This window comes from Lepus europaeus, chromosome 15, assembly GCF_033115175.1.
Source record: "Lepus europaeus isolate LE1 chromosome 15, mLepTim1.pri, whole genome shotgun sequence".
Taxonomy (NCBI): domain Eukaryota; kingdom Metazoa; phylum Chordata; class Mammalia; order Lagomorpha; family Leporidae; genus Lepus; species Lepus europaeus.
This window is the reverse complement of record NC_084841.1, coordinates 76,646,484-76,668,286: the sequence shown is the minus strand read 5'-3', so window position 1 is coordinate 76,668,286 and position 21,803 is coordinate 76,646,484. Positions and strand designations below refer to the sequence as shown.

At 46.9% G+C, this 21,803-nt stretch overlaps 1 protein-coding gene across 6 annotated transcripts in view; it reads left to right on the top strand.

The window, feature by feature from the left end:
- Positions 1 to 21,803, top strand: part of CAST (calpastatin) — a 121,390-nt gene that overhangs the window by 6,961 nt on the left and 92,626 nt on the right. For all 6 annotated transcript variants that reach the window (XM_062212376.1, XM_062212372.1, XM_062212370.1 and 3 more), the window contains exon 2: positions 8,687 to 8,749. In XM_062212376.1, coding sequence (XP_062068360.1) covers positions 8,687 to 8,749 — 63 coding nt within the window. The remainder of the gene's footprint in view (positions 1 to 8,686; positions 8,750 to 21,803) is intronic.

Sequence of the window (21,803 nt, the reverse complement as noted above, 5' to 3'; positions counted from 1 at the left end):
GTAAATAAACCCTGCCTTTCACATCAGTTTGTTTCAGGAGTTTGAGATGTTCAATATTTTTTTCCTTGTTTGTTTTTTTTTTTTAAAGGTTGTTTATTTCTTTATTTGAAAGGCAGAGCAACAGAGAGAGGGAGAGACACACACACAGAGCAATCTTCCATCCGCTGGTTCACTCCCCAAATGACCAAAACAGCCAAGCCTGGGCCAGGCTGAAGCCAGGAGTCAGGAACTCCATTGGGGTCTCAGACCTCATGGGTGGCAGGGACCAAAGTACCTGGCCCATCTTCCGCCACTTTTCTGGATGCATTAGCATGGAGATGCATCGGAAGAGGAGTTGGGACTTGAATTGGTACTCTGTTATGGCTTAACCCATAAGATGCTCAATATTAAAACCAACAGCCAGGATTTTGCCTTTGGGGTTGATACTAGGAAGACATACTCTTCAGATAAAGGGATCCTAACTTTTCAAAATTTCTTGGTAGGAAAAATCTTAAATATGCACAGAAACAAAGAGTATCATTGCTGCACACACACCAATCAGCTGTCACAATATTATCAATGTGCCAGGTTTGTTTTATCCATCCAAGCCCCACCTCCACCAAACACAGACACACACACACACACACACCCTCCCAATTTGAAAGCTTTGTGATGGCAAATTGAAGGCTGCTCCTGAAATTAACTAGCTGCAGATTGTTGAGGAAATGAATTCTGTATCTGCTGTGTAGTTTAGTCCCTGGGGTATAATATGGAGGGGTAGGACTAACAGGATACACAGTTGCAGAGTAGACAAAGAATTAAACACTCGCGAGTCAGGGGAGCCTGGTTCCTTTGCACTGTAAGGAAAGTAAACACGAAATTCTTCTCTGATGTTTTATGGCCTTTGAGAATGAAACACTTTAACCTTTGCTTCCTTTTCACATTCCTTTCTCTCTCTTCGTTCACCATACTCAGACTGATGCCAGGAAAAAAAGGGAGTGGAGTAACTGGATTTTTAAAATCTTTAATCTTTGTTTCCTGTTCTTTCTTTAGTATTTTATTTATTTTGAAAGGCAGAGAGACAAACAGAGGGCTCCTATCTGCCGAGTCACTCCCCAGCTTTGGTGGGGAACTCCATCGTGGCTGGGATCCAGCAACTTGGGCTATCTGCTGCTGCTTCCCAGGGTGGGTGTTAGCAGGAAGCTGGAATTTGAAGCAGGGCTGGGACTTGAACCCAGGCATTCCAATATGGGATGGAGCTTCGAAGGTGGCGTCTTAACCACTGTGCCTAATGCCCCTTCCTGTGTTCATGAACTAGACAATGAACCAGACTCCTCATTAACATCAGCCCTTTTCTCGGGTGTGCCAGTCCCTGGAATGGGTGCCATTATCCCCATTTTATAAGGAGAAATTGGAAGGTCAAATCACTTGCCCAAGTTCATGTAGCCTTCCAAATCTGTCCATGGTCTCTGCCCAAGGTCATGTAGCCTTCCAAATCTGTCCATGGTCTCTGCCCAAGGTCATGTAGCCTTCCAAATCCATCTGTGTTCTCTCTGTCCTGGTAGAGTCAATTAGAGTCCACTAAGAGACAGAAATGACTCTGAGCATTTAAAACAAAAGGAATGTGATGGAGGGGTTGGTTAACCAGGTAGCAAAAAACTCTGAGAATTTTGGAGGGTGTAGGAAGGGGAGGCAGCTCAGAGATTAAAAATTGCAGGAAGCTGCTACTGTCCTGTGGCTGGAGGGGTGGGAGAAGGAGCAGGACCACCTTGTGAGTGCTGGATCTGTAGCTGGCTTTTCCTGCAGGAGGCACTGTGGACTGCAGAGGCGCTCAGAGGCAGAGAGAAGGTGGGGATATGCCGTCTACCACCTCCAGTCTCCCTCCAGTGCCTCCTATTGGCCAAACCCAACCTGCAGCTGTCCACCAAGAGTGGTGCCGTAGGCTGTGACCCCTGCAATAGCAACAGAGCAGGCGGAGGGCAGGCTCTGCACCAAAGGCAGCCAGCCCAGAATCTGCCCCTGGGAGACCTATGGAGCAATTACAGTGCACATCTTCAGTTTTCTCATGGAGAATAGGTTTTTAGGAGTTTTGCAAAAAAATGCCAATTTGCACTGTCTCTTAATGCTTCCGGGTATTTTCTCAACCTCTTGCTCTCGTACCTAATTTGCTGAGCAGATAGGAGCCAAGGTAACTTCGCAGGGAGTGTTTAGAGGTTTGTGGAAATGCAGTTATTCAATCAAGATTTGCCACAGTCCTGACACTCGTGTAGGAAGAAAGGAATAGAACTGGTTGGAAGGCACGATATAGGTGTCTGAAGCAATCAGTAAGGAAGAGAATGGACAATAACGTGCTAATTTGTTTTCCTGAGAAAACCGAGACTGGTAGGCAGATGTGAAGATAGGATTCTCTGTTAGCTGGGCGAAGCTGGGGATTAGATGGGAAATGTTGCTATGAACACAGGCACTGGGCTCCTCCACTTTGCCCAAGAGAAGCTGAACCAGGCCACCTTACCCTGGAACCCTCCACACAGGTTCCTTCTTAGGGGGTGGTCTGAGGAGCAGGGACTTCTGCCATCAGTCGTGGTACACACAGGTCTTTCGAAACCAGTGGTTCCCAATCCTGGCTACACATTAGCATCAACCGGGGTAATAGAAAAATATATGCCTGCCCAGGCCCCACCCTATTCGGATGATATAATCTAAATCCATGCATTGTGGCGGGAGTGTTTGCAAAAGCTGCCCAGCTGCCTGCGGCTGCCCTGCAGGAGAGTCCCGCTGGGATACAGGCTTTCCTGCGATGGTGATGGCAGAGTGAGAGCATGAACCTCACATGTGCGCTGGGAAATCCAGAGGGAGCCAAGACAGTCTTTTATGGCTTCATTGTTTGACTTCAGCTGTCCTGGGCGTGCAAACATTGATGTCTCTGGCCTTATCTCCAGGGTAAAGCAGGAAATTTTTCAAGTTTTCAAGTAACCTTCAGTGTTTGTTTTTTTTTTTTTTCAAACAGCTGTACTCAGATGTCACACACACCATACAGTTCACCCATTAAAGCATATGATATGGTATTTTTAGTGTATTCACAGGGTGATGCCACTATCACTATAGCTTAAAGTGCTTCTGTATCCTCCTAAGGGAAACTCCATACCTTGTTTTTAAAAAGACTATGTACTTGAGAGGCAGAGTTCCAGACAGAGAAAGGGAGAAAAAGAGAGAGAGGTCTTCTATCCACTGGTTCACTCCTCAAATGGCTGCAATAACTAGAGCTGGGCCCATTTGAAGCCAGAGCCAGGCACTTCTTCTGGGTCTCCCATGTGGGTGCAAAGGTCCAAGGACTTGGGCCATCTTCCACTGCTTTCTCAGGCCACTGCTTTCCCGCAGGGAGCTGGAATGAAAGTGGAGCAGCCAGGAATTGAACCTGCACCTATATGGGATGCTGGTGCCACAGGCAGAGGCTTAACCTACATTGCTACCACACTGGCCCCAACTCCATACCTTTTTAAAAAAATATTTTTATTTATTTGAAAGGCAGAGAGACAGAAATAGAAAGGGAAAGAGAATTCTTTGTTCTGTTGGTTCATGCTCCAAGTGCCTGCGAGAACCAGGCTTGGGCCAGGCCAAAGCCAAGAGACTAGAACTCAATCTGGGCCTCCCAGGTGGGTGGCAGGGACCCAAGGACTTGGACATCACCTGCTGCCTTGCAGGGTACACGTGAGCAGGAAGCTGGAACCAGGAATGGAGCAGACACTCAAACCTAGGCCTTCTGGGGTGGGATGTGGGACTCCCAAGCCATGCCTCTCTCTCTCTCTCTCTCTTTTTATAAAACTTTAATTTAATGAATGCAAATTTCATAGGTACAACTTTAGGAATATAGCGATTCTTCCTCCCATACCCACCCTCCCACCCCTCTTCCATCCCACCTCCTACTCCCTCTACCATCACATTCTTCATTAAGATTCATTTTTAATTAGCCTTATATACAGAAGACCAACTCTACTAAGTAAAGATTTCAGCAGTTTGCACACACAAAATATAAAGTACAGCTTGAAGACAAGTTTTACTGTAATTCTCATAGTACAACACGTTAAGGACAGAGGTCCTACATCGGAAGCAAGTGCACAGTGACTCCTGTTGTTGATTTAACAACTAACACTCTTATTTATGATGTCAGTGATCACCCAAGGCTCTTGACATGAGCTGCCAAGACTATGGAAGCCTTTTGAGTCCACAGACTCCATCAGTATTTAGACAAGGCCATAATCAAAGTGGAAGTTCTCTCCTCCCTTCAGAGAAAAGTACATCCTTCTTTGATGGCCCGTTCTTTCCACTGGGGTCTCACTCACAGAGATCCTTCATGTAGGATATTTTTTTTGCCATGGTACCTTGGCTTTCCATGCCTGAAATGCTCAAGCCATGTCCAAAATCCTGCCTCCTTCCTGTTTGTTTGTTTGTTTGTTTGTTTTCTTCTTTAACTTCAGAAGGACACTATAGCACTTGGCACTCTTCCCACAGCTGGACTCAGACTTGCAGAAGATGTGTTTCTGTCTCGTTCCTGCTTTTCTCCATGTAAAAGCTGGCTTGCTTTTGTCCTGTTTCGTGTGTCATGCTCCCTATCTGTGGGCACTGGGTGACAGTCAGGAACATGGGCAAGCTCTGCAGAGCCACAGCCCAGGGCCAGCAGGAGTGCGCTCGGGCTCAGGCTCAGGCTCGGGTTCCACTCTTGCTATTGCCTCTCACTCTTGCAATTCTCATGGTTCCTCATGGTTTTATGACTCTGCCCTGGCGGATTTTAAGCCATGAAATACTGTCCCCTAAAAGGAGAACAGAGGATGGCCATCCTTGCCAAACATGTGACAATGCCAAGGATGGAAACACTTTGGGAAATTGTTCCTTCCCAAGGGAAGACCGGAAACCCTTGATCTGACTTGTCCCTGCCTCTGACCCTGTGCAGCTTACACCACCTCTGTCCCTCCTCTCAGCCCCTACCTGGGAGATTCCTTCCTGCCTCAGGGCTGCCATCCTGCCCTGCCTTACCTGGCTTTGGCCTCCACCAAGGCAGTTGCAATTCCTAAGTACTGTGTGTTGGATTAGTTTTATAAAACAGGCCCGTTTTAGAATAAGAAGGGTTTGTTTTGTTGTTTTATTGTTGGTTTAGATTACTCTAAAGTCTTTCTTTTTTTAAAAAAAGACATTTATTTATTTATTTGAAAAGGGGAGAGAGAAAGAGAGAGAAAGATCTTTCACCCACTGGTTTACTCCCCAAATGTCCACAATAGTGGGACTGGGCCAGGCCAAAAGCAGGACTCCATTTGGGTCTCCCACGTGAGTAACAGGAACCCAGGGACTTTAGCCATCATCTGCTGCTTCCCAGGCACCATAGCAGGAATGCTGGATTGGAAGCAGTAGCTGCTGCATAGCCAGGACTTGAACAGGCACCCCCATGGAAGATGCAGGCATCCTAAGCAGCAGCTCAACCCACTGTGCCACAGCATCCTCCTGGCTAAAGCTTGTCCTGATGACAATCAGAAGTTCCCAGCTTCATAGATCCAGAGTAGCCCAGTCTCTGACCCACGGACTACAGTCCTGAGTGGTAGGAACAAGCCAGACATTCCCTCTCAGGACAGAGGTGTCAGCGTGGACCCTCTGGATTTGCCATGAAGAGTCCAGGAGACTCCAGAGCCACACACAGGCAAAGCTGAGGCTTAGGAGGTGGCTCCCATACTGGGTTCATTAGTTTGTGGTTCAGTTCTCTTCTCTCTGTGTTCCTGCTCTCTCTCTCTCTCTCTCTCTCTCTCTCTCTCTCTCTCTCTCTCTGTGTGTGTGTGTGTATCTACATAAATATAGACAGATAGTAGGGGTCTTCAAAAAGTTTTCATATTATGAAAAAGTACTGTGCATGAATTTCAATTTTTTTTGTCCCAGAATAAACTTACCTTTGAATTTTATTTTCCATGAATTTTTGGAAGAACCCTCATGTGTATGTGTGTGCAATTGTGGCAAAATACAGCAAAAATGTGAATAGTAGTGTGGGGATACGGGCATTCATTATATTATTCTTTCAACTTTTCTATGTATTTGAAAAATTTCAGAATAAAAAGCTGAGTTAAAAAACTCAAAATATATCATCTATGAAGTTCTAAAAATGTTGGCTTTTGATTATGAATGATTTTTATTTATGCCACTGTAACTTTTGTGTCTTTTATCAAGAGCAAATGTATCTTTAGAATATAAAACACTCATGCTTACAGTATATTTTAAGTTGTCATTATAACTCGATATTTTAGTTAGCATTCATTACATATAACCTTCCCAAAATATTGTTTGGAAGCTATGTAATTTTGAGGCATTTTGACTATTTCAGTGGGAGCAAGTAACTAATGCTGTTGATTGAGTGGAGTAGAATCCCTTTAGAAGGGAAACAATTTATGCATGTTTTTAATTTTTTTTTTGGTTAATATTTAATTATTTATTTGAAAGCCAGAGTGACACACAGAGAGCCCCAAATGACTACAACATCCGTGGTTGGTCCAGGCTGAAGCCAGCAGCTCAGAGCTCCATCTGGGTCTCCCATGTGGATGTCAGGGTCCCAAGCACTTGGTCCATCATTCTGCTACCTTCCAAGGTGCATTAACAGGGAGCTGGATTGGAAGTAGAGCAGCCAGTACTGAAACTAGCACTCCAATATGGGATGCAGGCAACAGCTTAGTCCACTGCACCCTAACATAGGCCCTGCCCATCTTTTTGTTTGTTTGTTTGTTTGTTTATTTTAAAGAAATTGCCTCTATGCCCATATTCGAAGGGTGAAAAGACTATGCCCATTTAGTCTGGGGTAATCAATCAGGATATATAATTGCCATGTGGGGCTGCAGGGTGAACAGGAACCTTACACTGGACAAGAACAAGTGGACTTCTTCAGTTTTCTCACTCATAAAATGAGATAATGGCACCTGCTGGCCAGTAATTGAGGCACTCCAACAAGAAACACTCCCTAAAACAGTGGGTGGTGTTGTTACTGAGTTTTATCTAATCTGAAAAAATATAGAATTGCAGATAGTAAATGAATGGGACATCATGGTTCTAGAATTACCAGTTCTGGATGGAGACAGGTTGGGTAAATCCCTGTCTTTGTAGATATGTCCTCATCAAATACTATCTCTGAGTATCAAATGATTCATTGGGAGATGCTAAGAGAAAAAAGTTAGACAACATTAATTTGACAGAGTTTATTTGCACAAAGAGTGATTCATCAACCGAGCAGCATTCAACACCGGAAGGGGTTTGGAGAGCTCTGTTCCCACAGCACGTGCCCTGAGCCTTTCTGGGGGGATGCAGAATGGAAGGTTGGTTCCAGCTGAGCTTTGGCCTTTTTTGGGTATGGTCTGATGAAGGTCCCAAGTCGTGTAACCAGTTGGTTGGTTGGCCATTTGCAATTGGCTGAGGGTTGTTTTCCTTTTTATTTTAGTCAGTTACTAGAAATGTCTCCTGATTAAATTTCAGTTTGGTTGTGTAAGGGCCACAGGTGCAGAGACAACCTGCTATTTTCTCACCTTCTTGTGTGTAATAAATGAAATAGTTCTTTGTACCTCCTTTTCAGGAACATACAATTTTTTTTTTTAATTTCTCAGAAAAAGTTCAGTAAACTTTAGGGCTCATTTTCAAAGATTTGTTTATTTGAAAGTTAGAGTGACAGAGAGACAAGGAGAAATAGATCAACCATCTGCTGGTTTATTTCCTAAATGCCCATAGCAGGGGCTGGGCAGAGCTGAAACCAGGAGCCCAGGACTCAATCCAGATCTCCCACAGAGGGGGCAGGGACTCAAGTACACGGAGCATCACCTGCTGCCTCTTGGGATGCACACCAATAGGAAGCAGGGTCAGAAGTGGGGCTGTGACTTGAACCCAGGTACTCCAGTAAGGGATATCCAGTGGGTGGATCATCACTGCTCCACCCAATGCCATTTCCAGGCCTTTTTTTTTTTTTAATTTTATTTTTAAATCTTATGACCAAAGCAAATGAGCATGTATGCTTCTTGAAGCTTTAGTGAGCCACATAAAAGTATTTGCATTCATCCTTGCTGTCCTAGCAAAAAAAAAAAAAAAAAAAAAAAATCTGTTCCTGTAAGTAATGCAGTCTTAGAGAAGTTGCAGGTGTGGCCTTTCCCTCCCAGGGTTATCGTCCTCCTTGGTGCATATTCAGATGAGATCAGGGCGCATTCAGGGTGGAATGGCCGTAGACCTGGTGGAAGAACTCTGGGAGCCCCACCAGAGCCAAGGGAAGTGACAGGTGCCTTGGGAGGTCATGAAGGAGCCTTGAGTTCATGCCGAATCGAGGCTTAAGTGTGACTTCAGACACCTGGGGTCTTGAGGGCTCATCTCCATGGTGCACCGGATGTCGCCTGGGCCAGCAACTGGGGCTTTGCAATTCCGTGAGGCATTTTGAGGAGACGAGCTGCCACCGTGGCACCGCCATCAGCTCTGGATCTGGCTAATTACAGGCTGCCTTTCTGGTTCCCTAATGAATGTGTGTAGCGTCCCTTCATTTCTGAACGCCACTTGCATTGGCATAGAATTATCAGGGCTCTCGGAGGAAGATTAAAGGGGCCCTTGTTTTTTAAAGTCTATGCATTTAGTCTTTTGGATTAGAGTCACTGTTATCTTGAATCCTCTATTAAAGCATTATCTTTTTTTTTTTTTTTTTACATTTTTATAGCATGCCAATGAAAAAACCAGCGGATCACCTTCCAAACCAGGAGAAAAGAAAGGACCAGATGAGGTAATCCCATAGACTGGGTTTTCACTGTCTTTTGCTTGTCAGCTGTGAATTCTGTCTCAAGTTATGATGTAGCAACGTGCTTCTAATGGAATTAGCAAACTCAGTTGTCACTAAGAGTTGACTCAAGAATGTAAGTGAAAACTTACAAATGAATAAAATGATAAAGCATGCCTGAGGAAAGAATCTAGGAACAGAACTCAGGGGTTCTATTTTGTAGGGGTTTTGTTTTGTTTTAAGGGTGTTTTCCCTGTAGAGTTTGGTGAATCGTAACCGTTTTGTTGGTGGCCGGTGTGGGAGGAAGACCAAGTGCTGTCCTGAAAAAGGACATTGTCTTTCTCTTAGGAGTGCACAGAGGGGACAGTGCTGGCCTAGATGAACCGCTCATGCAGGTCTGCAGGCAGCGAGAACTCTTTTTGCGTCAGTTCTGTGGAAACACCTGAAAAACCCAAACCTCCACACTTTGAGAATGGGTTTTCGCGGCTCCTGTGGCTTTATCCTTTCTCTGAAGGAGGCACCGTTATGTCCCCTGTCAGCACTGACCCGCTTCTCCGTGGAGGGGTCCTGCAAAAGATCTGCCCCCCCCCCTTTAAAGATTATTCACTTGATTGAAAGGCAGAGTTACAGAGAGGGAGGGACAAAGAGAGAGACCCTTCATTCACTGGTTTACGCCCCAATGGCTGCAATGGCTGGGGCTGGGCCAGGCTGAAGCCAGGAGCCTGGAATTCCATCCTGACCTCCCAGGTGGGTGGCAGGGACCTGAGCTCTAAGGCCCGCTTCTGCTGCTTTCCCAGGAGCATTAGCAAGGAGGTGGATCAGATGTAGAGCAGCCAGGACCTGAACCAACATCCACATGGCTGGTTCACTTTTCTTTGGCTTGTCAACTGTGAATTCTGTCTTAAGCAATGAGGTAGCAAAGTACTCCTAGTGGAATTAGCAAATTCATTTGTAACTAAGAGTTGGTTTAAGAATTTAAGTGGAAACTGTTAAAAAGGAATAAAATAACAAAGCAGATGGCAGCTCAACCCACTGTGCCACAGCACAGACCCCAAGTTCTGTCCTTTAAGAGGGTACTGCATTTGCCTCCATGTGTTGCCTTTTATGAGTTAAGGCTCGGTGGGTAGAGTCATCTTCGCATCATTTCCAGCTTCTAAATGTTACCCACTCAGGTCTTGAAAGGTCAGTGGAATTTTAGGAAGCGTAAAGGAGCCGCTCTACTGTTCCTCTGTGTTATCAGTATTAAGCAGGTTAGTTTGGAGTTTGTTTCTCTTTCTGTCATTTTGAAATACTCAGTACGTGAGGAGAGTCTATAGGGAGCACCTGCTATGTATTCATTGTTTCCTTTACCAATACTTATGAATATAGTTTAGTTTTCTTCTCAACCAGATTTGTAGTGGTTTTTTTTTTTTTTTAATTTATGAAAGGCAAATGCTTCTTTGAGAATAAAAAGTAAAAGTGAGCTTCTATTAAGATTTCATCTGGCCAGCGCCGTGGCTCACTTGGCTAATCCTCTGCCTGCGGCGCTGGCACCCCGGGTTCTAGTCCCAGTTGGGGTGCCGGGTACTAGTCCTGGTTGCTCCTCTTCCAGTCCAGCTCTCTGCTGTGGCCTGGGAGGGCAGTGGAGGATGGCCCAAATGCTTGGGTCCCTGCACCCGCATGGGAGACCGGGAGGAAGTACCCAGCTCCTGGCTTCGGATCAGCACAGTGCCGGCCGTAGTGGTCATTAGGGGAGTGAACCAATTTGGAAGGAAGACCTTTCTCTCTGTCTCTCTCTCACTGTCTATAACTCTCTCTCTGTCTCTCTCTCACTGTCTAACTCTGCCTGGCCAAAAAAAAAAAAAAAAAAAAGATTTCATCCTATTTCTTGGTTAAATTACTTTTTGGTAGTTTTAAAAATGTTTTTATTTGAACAACAGAAAAGAGGGGGGTGGGAGAGAGAGAGAGATAGATCTGCCATCCACTAGTTCTTCTCAGATGGCCATGATGGTCAGGGCTGGGCCAAGCTGAATCCAGGAGCCTAGAACTCCATTTGGGTCTCCTACATGGGTAGCAGGGGCCCAAGCACTTGGGCCATCCTCTGCTGTGTTCCCAGGCACATTAGCAGGCAGCTGGATCAGAAGCAGAGCAGCCAGGACTCAAACTGGCACTCTGATACGGGATGCTGGCGTCACATACAGGAGCTAATTAACCTGCTACACCACAACGCTGGCCCCTTGGTTCAGTTATTTACAAATACATTTCTGCGTGGAAAACAACATTCTCTCTTACTGGCAAGAAAATCTATATGGTGTCATTCAGTCCCGTTATCTACTCTTTATTGTGTTCAGAGAAGTTATCCATCAAATTAGCTAATTCGGTAAATAATGAATACTTCTTGCCTGAAAACTGTGGCGTCCGTTTATTCTGTATTAAAATTGATGCAGATTAAGCTATTAACACAAAAAGGAAATTTTCCCTTCCAGTATAGTCAAGTGCAGTCACCCTGATGAATTATGCTATAACTTGGAGGCTTAAATATCACAGCGTGAACGTAAAGGCTTACTGATTCAGGCAGTCCTATTGGCGCAGAGTTGAGTCTTTGTGTGTTGTCTGGATTATAAAGCTCCTCAACTCCATATAAATGAAAGACTTGGAAAGCACTGCTAAGTCGCTCTGTTACAAATCCACCAGGGAGGAACCCAAGATTTCTGTGTCCGGAGAGGCAGACTGTACTTTGGTTTTGAAACTGAAAAGCTGAACTTCTACTTCAACAGGAAGAAGAAGGGATTTTACGATGTAGAGGTTTGGCAATTCAAACAATCTTGGCGTTGTGCCACAATGTTTGCTGGGAATCTCAGATTGACAGCTCCTGCCTGGGAATATCTGTTCATTTCGCTTTCTTCCCAATCAGCAGAAGCAGAGTGGGGGGATAGAGGAGTTTCCTCCCACCTCCCCCCAGTGGCTTAACTCACGGCTTTAGACAACATAGATTTAACAGAGTTTATTTGAGCAAAGAATGATTCATGAATCGGGCACCAATCAGCTCTCCCACCAGATTCCATCCTTGTCTATTTTGCATGTCTGCAGTGGGCAATCATGGGAATGGGTGGCTGGGTAGAGAAGGTGTGCCTCCCAATCAGTCTGTTCCCAAAGTGTGTCGATCCTTGTGCTTGGTGCCAATAAGCCCTCTAGGAGATGTTACGGTTCTAGAGACGGGTAAAGGAAACTCTCCTACATTATGTGTTATTTTAGACTCCACGTTCACAAGTATGATGTGCTTTGCCATCTGGGCTCCTTATCTGCCCTGGTTAAATAACTTCTTCTCCCCAGCATTTGCACAGATTCTGATCAGGCCTCCGAAGACAAAGCAAGTTCTTTTGTTATCAGTCAGCTTTCTGGTGCTATAATAAAGTGGCTGAGACTAGGTACTTTATAAAGAAAAGAGGTTTAGCTCACAGGCAGGAGGCCTGAGAGTCCACGATTGGGTGAGTCCATGATTCAGCTCTGACAAGTGCCGCCATGGCTGGACCCCATCATGCAGGTGCATCATGTGGGAGTGTGACAGGAAGTCAGAGCTCATGGAGGGTCCATTCTGCCTAATGATACCACCCTGTGAAGGTCCCTTCACCTTCCACATCACCACAGTGAGAACAGAGCTTCCACTACGTGAACCCTTAGGGACAAACCACCCCAAAACCAGAGCACCTTTAAAACAGTCAATTTGGAAATTTATGTTCAATGCTTTTGGGTACTTCTGCTGGTTATTCCTTGTGTATTTTTCTGCTCTATTTCATTTAGAGGTATAAGAGAAGGACTTCAACAGGATGCGATCAGGAGAGAAAATGATTAGGATTAGGAGAGAATCACTATTATATTGTCATTTACAACAATAGATGGGCTGGGGACGGTGTTGTGGCATAGCGGGTAAAACCATCACCTGTGATGCTGGCATCCCATATGGATGCCTGTTCAAGTCCCAGCTGCTCTACATCCAATCCAGCTCCCTGCTAATGGCCTGGGAAAAGCTGCAGAAGATGGCCCAAGTGCTCGGGCCCTGGTACCCACGTGTGAGACCCAGATGAAGCTCCTGGCACCTGGCTTTGGCCTGGCCCGACTCTGGCTTTTGCAGCCATCTGGGGAATGAACCAACAGATGGACGGTATCTCTTTCTCCCTGTCTCTCCCTCCTTGTAACTCTGCCTTTAAAATAAATAAATAAATCCTTAGAATAGATGAGCTGAGCACAGCCATGTCAATTTCTGGTCTCTTCTTCTCCTTTGCTGTTGTTGTTAGCTCTTGATTTTTGTACTATAACCACTATGGAACTGTCAGATGATCCCAGGATACCTGCACAACTTTAATAGAATGTTACAACTAAAATATCATTTGTCTTGTTGCATTGGCAGCACAAATCCTTGAGGCTAGAGTAGGGTAAGTGTCTATGAGAATTTATGTTTATGCCACCATTGTGAATTTGTCAAGTCCTTCTTAGATACAGAGAAGTTTTAAGACCTGTGGATAAACAAACCAAAGATAGAATGAGTAGAAGACAGGAAAAAGAAAAATCGAAGCACCTAACACCAGCATCTTTAAATACAAGGGAATTGAGAGGTCTTTCCAAACATGCCATCCGATCTATATCAAGTATTAGACTGACACATTTGGCCACTGATCCTTTTAGCAACATATTTCAGTGCCATCCTGGGGAAGCCTATTGGACAGAGACCTCCTATCTGCTGGCTCATTTCCTAGGTTCCCACGGGAGTCCCTGAGTGGGATCCAAGCTGGGAGCTGGGAGCTCAGTCCAGGTCTCCCACGTGGGTGTGAGGGACCAACTACTTGAACCATCACCACTGCCTCCCAGGGTGCTTCAGCAAGAAGCTAGGACCAGAAGGGAGTCTGGAAGCATACTCTGGTTTGGAGGAGGGAACTTCCTGTTGGGTGACTTGTGTAGGATGTGACTCACCAGCAGGTGAGTCAGCCATCACCGGCAACCCTGGAAGCGTGCTCCAGCAAGCTGTTTTCAGGGATTGCAAATCATGACAAGGGGCCCATGCACGATAATTGTGAAGTCTCAGGAGAGACTCCAGACCAGAATCCCACCTGCAGTGGCCAACCAGGAATCTGTCTGGGGGGCCTGATGTGGGAGGCTAACCCAGCTATGGAAAATTCTAGAATTTTTAAAAAAATATTGATTGATTGATTTGGACAGCAGAGTCACAGAGAGGCAGAGAAAGAGAGAAATCTTCCATCTACTGGTTCACCCCACAAATGGCTGCAATAGCCGGAGCTAGGCCCATCTGAAGCCAGAAGCCAGAAACTTCTTCCGAGTCTCCCACACAGGTGCAGGGGCCTAAGCACTTGAGCCTTCTCCTGCTGCTTTCCCAGGCACATTAGCAGAGAGCTGGATCGAAAGTGGAGCAGCCGGGACTTGAACCCGTGCCTGTATGAGATGCTGGCACTGCAGGCGGCAGCTTGACCTGCTATGCCACAGCGCCAGCCCCTCTAGATTTCTTTTCCTGGAATGTCTGTCATTTCCTTCAGTAGCGGTTGCTCTTATTTTAGTTCCTCCTGTGTCGTCCGCTGAGGCGGGACATTCGGGAATGTTCTCTCCTTAGCACCCATCTTGGAGAGTTTCTGAGGTGGCTCTGCCGTACCCACATTGCTCAGCTCCGCTCTGACACTTCCAGCACAGGTTTGGATTGTCTTTCTTACCTCTTACTGCTCTTTTTCTCTCACTGTTAGTTCCCCGTCTCAGTTTGTCACCATCTGCTCAGGCTTCTTGTCTCCTACCAAGGATGCACTTCTTCTGAAATTTCTGTAGTGTCTGATTTAGCTCGACACTGTCTCTTTCTGTCTTTGGGATTATGATGATCTCCTCCTGTCTCTGTGATATTTTCTTTTTTAAAATTTCCATTTATTTAGGAGAGAGAGAGAGGGGAGAGAGAGAGAAATATGTGGTCCCATCCACTGGTTCACTCCCTACCTGCCCACATCAGCCCCAGCTGAAGCTGGGAGCTGGGCACTCCATCCATCTGCCGTGTGGGTGCAGCTACCTGATTATTTGTGTCATCACTGCTGCCTCCCAGTGTCTGCAGTAGTAGGAAAGTGGAATTAGGAGACGGAGTCAGGCATCAAACCCTAAGACGCAGGCATTGTAACTGACAGCGTAGCCGCGGGGCCAGCGCCCACTCCTCCGTTCTCATTTTAAATGAACACAGCCATCGCGCTGTTGTCACACAACACCACGATGAGGCAATGAAAAATGATGGCTCTGGAAATTATAAAGCAACATGAAAACACAAAATAACAGTGAGAAATGTATAACAAACTGGATTAAGTATTTGTAAGTAAAACATACAAATGAAAAAGGACCAAGGCAATGTACTAAATAATAGTGCTTGTGGAGTTGTAGATTTATAGATAAATTTTCTTTTCTCTATTTTCTATTTTCAAAGTGCATTCTACATTTTAAAAATTAAATGCAAATCTATGGGCATATTTTTCTTTTTTTTTTAAAGACTTATTTTTATTTTATTTGAAAGGTCGAGTTACAGAGAGGCAGAGAGCGTGAGAGAGAGAGAGAGAAAGAGAGAGAGGTCTTCCATCCACTAGTTCACTTCCCAAATGGCCACAATGGCCAGAGCTGGGCTGATCCGAAGCTAGGAGACTAGAGTTTCTTCCGGGTCTCCCACACAGGTGCTGGGGCCCAAGGACTTGAGCTATCTTCTGCTGCTTTCCCAGGCGTTAGCAGGAAGCTGGATCAGAAGTGGAGCAGCCAGGACTCGAACTGGTGCCCATATGAGATTCCAGCACTTCAGGCAGTGGCTTTACCCACTACACACCAGTGCTGTCCCTTATGGACATAGTTTTTAAAAAAGATTTATTTGAAAGACAGTTACAGAGAGAGAAAGAAAGAGAGTTATTCTATCCTCTGGTTCACCCCCAAAATGGCCGCAATGGCTGGAGCTGAGCCAATGGGAGCCAGGAGCCAGAAGCTTCATCGAGGTCTCCCACGTGGATTCAGGGGCCTAAGCACTTGGCCATCTTCCACTGCTTTCCCAGGCACATTAGCAGGGAGCTGGATCAGAAGTGGAACAGCCAGGACTCGAACTGGTACCCATTTGGGTTATAGATGTTGTAGGCGGCTGCTTTATCTGCTGCACCACAGCGCCGGCCCCAAAGACATACTTTTTTATAGCACATTAATATATATTTTTTTACTTGAGAAGTCAAGACAGATACACAGAAACAGACAGAAGGACAGACAGAATTCCTATCCACTGTTTAATTCCCCGGATGCCCACAACAGCTGGGGCTGGGCTGGGCCAAAGCCAGGAGCTGGGAAGTGAATCCAGGGCTCCCTCGTGGGTGCAGGAACCTCCCAGTGCACGTCAGCAGAAGACTGGAACGGGGAGCCGGAGCTGGCAGCTGAACCCAGGTACTCTGATACGGGACTCGGGCGTCGTAGCCTCTAGGCAAAATCTGCTCCTCTGCAGTGTTTTTGAGGCGCCAGCATCTTTCTCTGTCCTCGTTTTAAAGTAAACTCCGTCTACACCGGGAGCTGGTCAGCAGGTGTGGACAGGCCGTCCATGGCCCTGCTCTCTGCCTGTGTCTCTGCCGTCTGAATCTCCTCAGACGGAGAGCTGACTGGCAGGCACGTGTGCGGGCTCCTGGGCGCTTCGCCATCCGTCCTGGGCTTGCCTTTGGTACGGAGCAGCATCTGGGTGACATGGAGGCAGCGAGGTCACCCCCTGGCATGCACTGCGCACGGGGCTCGTCTCCCCTCTGCCCCCGACCACTTGAGATGGGACAGCTTCCCCCAGGATGCATTGTGCCACTGCCACGCCCTGCCCCAGCCTCATCATCTCCTCCATGCCCCCTGCATGACCCCCACCCTGATTTCCATGGAGCTAGTGTCCAGGATGTGCAAGCCTTTACCTGGTTTAGAAAGAAAGGTAATGGTGGAGATAAGGATAGGCTGCCTCACCAGAATGACTCCAACCAAAGAGGAGTGAGCACTGGGGTTGCTTGGTGGTTGCGTTTCTGTGTGGTGTCTGAGGGTGCAGCAGAGGGAAAGGGACTTCCAGGGCTGCAGGCTTGCTCTGCTTCAGGCCCCTGACAGCCGGGGCTCACCCCCGTGCTCCCAGGGCAGCTCCACGGGCTTTGGTTAGAGTGGAGACTCTGCCTGGATCCTGGCTGTCTGCTGGTTTCCTTTAGTGCTGAGTGAAGTTCTGTTCCCTTCTATGACGAGATGGGAGACTAGGAACGGCTTGCGACTGTTACAGCAGGAATTGTTGGGGTTAGCTCACAGTGGCTGTGTGTGGCTCCTACAATGAAGTCTCCTTGCCCGCTTTCCTTTGGGTGTAACTTCTGCAATGAGTTGTCATTGTAGCGTCTGCTGTGTGTCAGCCGTGTGCGTGTCCTGGCCATTTCCGCAGAGGGTCTCCAGGTTTCTGGGAGTGTTGATGATTAACCATGGGGGGTGCATTCCAACTCCCCTCTCTTCTGGGATTTCTCTGGTTCCTGGCACACTTGCCTCCTGAGTGCAGTTATCTTAAAACAATCTAGGCCGCTGCTTGTCTTCCCGTTTGTCAAAGCTCTTTGCCTGGGCATCAGAATCACTTTCCTCTGCAGAGCCTCCCAATCAGCCTTCGTGAGCATGCCCGAATCCAAGTCCAAACCCTTCTGCTAAAGCGCCACGGGTTACGCAGACCTTGAAACGGTTGATTTAGCATAAGACGCAAATTCAGATTGAGTCCGGAGAGAAATTTAGGAAGTTTGCAAGACTCAGAACAGAAGTTCCAAGCCATTCTGAGGCTTCAGTGAGAGCGGGGTGTTCCTCGTGGACTGTGGAAGTTGGGAAGAGCCTCACTCACAGCCCCATGAGCCTGTACTGTACCATACAGCCTGTACCAAGCCTGTATGGTACCGAGGGTACCGTGCTACCCAGCGATGCTGGATCCCGTGCCAGCCCTGCCCGCTGCCTGGTTGTGTGTCCTTAGACAAGTTGTGTGGCCTCACTAAGGACACTGTCCTCAGCAATAAAATGGGAATCGTGATAATTCCTAGTAAGAGTCTACAAGAAGAGCCACGAGCCCGTCCACCTGAAGTGACACGAGCAGGGCTGGCACATAGGTGGTGCTCTCGGCGTTAGTTGCTGTTGGTACGGTTATGGTCGAAGTTGTTTTATTACCATCACTGTTATTCTGAGGGCAACAAAGAGAGCTCATGGCAGCAAAGGTGAGCCCCTTACTGATTGCTAACCATGAGCCAGCGCAGGAGTAAATTCTTTGGCTGATATTATGTATTGCAAGGCATTTCCAATTCACAAAAGAAGGAAGTCTGATTGTTCGTTAAGCGTAATATCTTTTTTAAACTTTTTAAAACATTTTATTTATTTATTTGAAAAGCAGAATGACAGAAAGAGGGGGAAAGACAGAAAGATACACCTTGCATCCTCTGGTTCACTCCCCAGGATCTCGACAGCCGGCCTGGGCCAGACCAAAGCCCAGGACTCCATCCTGGTCTCCCATATGGGAGGCAGGAACCAAGTACCTAGAACGTCATCTCCCAGGCATATTAGCAGGACGCTGCATCAGAAGCAGAGTAGCTGGGACTGGAACTGGCACTCGGATATGGGACGCAGGTATCCCAATGAGCAACTTAACCCATTGCCCCAGAACGCTTGCCCTAGCTTAGTATCTTTTGTTTTAAAGCAAACCACATGTAACGCCCAGAAACATATGGCAATAGCTAGAAAGGAGAGATCTTCCAATGGATTCTTTTATCAGAAGCTAAGGATGCATCTTTGGCCGGCACCACGGCTCACTAGGCTAATCCTCTGCCTGCGGCGTTGCACTCCAGGTTCTAGTCCCGGTTGGGGTGCCGATTCTGCCCCGGTTGCTCCTCTTCCAGTTCAGCTCTCTGCTGTGGCCCGGGAGTGCAGTGGAGGATGGCCCAGGTGCTTGGGCCCTGCACCCGCATGGGAGACCAGGAGGAAGCACCTGGCTCCTGGCTTCGGATCAGCACAGTGCACCAGCTGCAGCGCACCAGCTGCAGCGCGCAGGTCATAGTGGCCAGTTGGGGGGTGAACCAACAGAAAAAGGAAGACCTTTCTCTCTGTCTCTCTCACTGTCTAACTCTGCCTGTCCAAAAAAAAAAAAAAAAAAAAGTTTAATGATGCATCTTTAAAGAGAGGATAAATAATGTGCTCTTATATTAACAGTCTGTGATAGACAAAATGTTTTATCATTGGGTAAAGAATAACTAATAAAAACAATTAACATTTTACCTCTATAAAAGAACATAGAGGCCGGCACCGTGGCTCAACAGGCTAATCCTCTGCCTTGCGGCACCGGCACACCGGGTTCTAGTCCTGGTCGGGGCGCCAGATTCTGTCCTGGTTGCCCCTCTTCCAGGCCAGCTCTCTGCTGTGGCCCGGGAGTGCAGTGGAGGATGGCCCAAGTGCTTGGGCCCTGCACCCGCATGGGAGACCAGGAGAAGCACCTGGCTCTTGGCTTCGGATCAGCATGATGCACCGGCCGCAGTGGCCATTGGAGGGTGAACCAATGGCAAAAAGGAAGACCTTTCTCTCTGTCTCTCTCTCTCTCACTATCCACTCTACCTGTCAAAAAAAAAAAAAAAAAAAAAAAAAAGAAAAAAAGAAAAAAAAAAGAACATAGAAATATACCCATGTTATATCTTAGGACAGTGTAATACAACCTTCTTTTTTTTTTTTTTTTTTTTTAGCTCTCTCTCTCTCTCTCTTTTTTTTTTTTTAAAGATTTATTTGTTTATTTGAAAGTCAGAGTTACACAGAGAGAAGAAGAGGCAGAGAGAGAGAGAGAGGTCTTCCACCCACTGGTTCACTCCCCAATTGGCTGCCTTGGGTGGAGCTGCGCCGATCTGAAGCCAGGAGCCATGAGCTTCTTTCAGGTCTCCCACGTGGGTGCAGGGGCCCAAGAACTTGGACCATCTTCTACTGCTTTCGCAGGCTTAACAGCCGGATCGGAAGTGGAGTAGCCAGGACTTGAACCTGTGCCCCTATGGGATGCTGGCACTGCAGGCAGCGCCTTTACCCACTACACCACAGCGCCGGCCCCAGTATAACCTTCTTTCTTGTGCTTTGGATTTATGAGCTGAATTACCTAAGTCTTAGGACCCACAAAATTACCTCTATAAAGATTGTACCTTAGGGCATATGAAGGATTAACAAAATATTGACAGAGTTGGATGGAAGTAAAATCCACTGACTTCAGCTGAGCTCATGATGGGCAGAAATATTCCAGACTAAAGGTGATTTTTTTTTTCACTCTTTTTTAGACTCTTAGCTTCTCAAAGGTAATGGGAAAGGTTAGTAATGCGGTTCAGAAGGGGTCCCACGTAAGCGGAAGTCATGCCCACAGCAAGATACCTGTCTTGACCGAGCGCCGAGGCTCTGTGAGTCTTGTGCCAGCAACAATATTTTGCTGCACAACAGTGCACATGGCAGCTTGTTACAGCTTCGTACAAATAGTTGCTGTGTGAATGCACAACCTCACAGCAAACCATCATCGCCAAGTCTCTTCTGTTCCTAGGAGTGTTCTTTTTTTTAAAGATTCATTTTATTTATTTGAAAGACAGAGTTACAAAGAGCGGTAGAGACAGAGAGAGAGGTCTTCCATTGCTGGTTCACTCCCCAGATGGCTGCAATGGCCGGAGCTGTGCCGATCCGAAGCCAGGGGCTTCTTCTGGCTCCTGGCTTTGGATTGGTGAAGCTCTGGCCGTTGCAGCCAACTAGGGAGTGAACCAGAGGATGGAAGACCTCTCTCTCTCTCTCTCTCTCTCTGCTTCTCCTTCTCTCTCTGTGTAACTCTTTCAAATAAATAAATAAATCTTTAAATAAAAGATTCCCTCTGACATGGCGCAAGCCTCCATTCCATCTTTTGTTTCTAACTCTCACTGCCAAGATTTGTGGTTGAGATTATTGAAGAAAAGAGTGTAGAGAGGGAAGAGAGAAACTAAAAGCAGTTGTTCAGAACTGGCTGCAAAATATTCATGGAAAATGTGTGCTAGGGGGAAAAATGCATGGGTTGGGTCTAAATAGACTTAGCTTTGAACTTCATTTTCTCTGTGAACTTTTTGAAGTTCCCTTCGTGGAGGAGGCAGGGAGGAGGAATCAGTGCACAAGGCAGAGGAGCGGCCATGGGAGGGGTGGGGGAGCTGCCGTCCGTGGGGAGGGTGGGAGGAGGGATGCAGGGGCAAGCGTTTGAAGCAGGGGTTACGAAGCTGCTTGGGACGTTGCATCTCTTGTCAGAGTGCCTCAGTCCCAGGCCCAGCGTGGCTCCTGATTCCAGCTTCCTGGGGGGCAGCAGGTGGCTCAAGTACCCAGGTCCTTTGCCACCCCCATAGGAGCCCTAACACCAGCCTGGCCCAGTCCTGACTGTTGCCAGCATTTGGGAAGTGAAGCAGTGGATGGGTGACCTTTGTCTCTCTTCCTTTCAAACAAGTAAGAATAAATAAATAAAAGATAAAAAAAAAAATGGAGACTCATAAGGCCTGCCCTGCTGGTATTTCCACAAGGATGGAGCCGAGGTGAGGCCCTTGATTGGAGCTGGGGCTGCTGCCCACCCTCTTGAGCTGCTCCTGTGGAGTCATCTCGGGTACCCGTTGCCCCATGGTTACAGTAGGGCGTCTGCATAGATGACTCTGGTTCTACTGTAGATAGATGCGTGTGGAGAACAGAAGATACAGGATGAAGTTGAAATCGTTTTTATTGCACAGAAAGAGATAAGTGCAGTAAAGGAACATTTGCTCCAGATACCTGTTAAAGAGCAGTAAAGCCGACCTCGCCCTGCACCATCACTGTTGGTGCCAGAAGCCGTGCCTTGGGGTTTTGCAGTGGGGGCGAGAGTTTGGGCTCAACTTCAAATGCGATAAGAAACAGCAGGAATGGATAGCCAAGGAGTAAGGGCTGGTGGAGAGCAAGGTAAATGGAAAGTCATTAAGAGGAACCCTCGGGGGATTCGTGCTGAAAGCAGACCAGGGGAATTCAGACACCACCTGGGTGAGGCGGGGTGGACAGCAATCAGATGTCA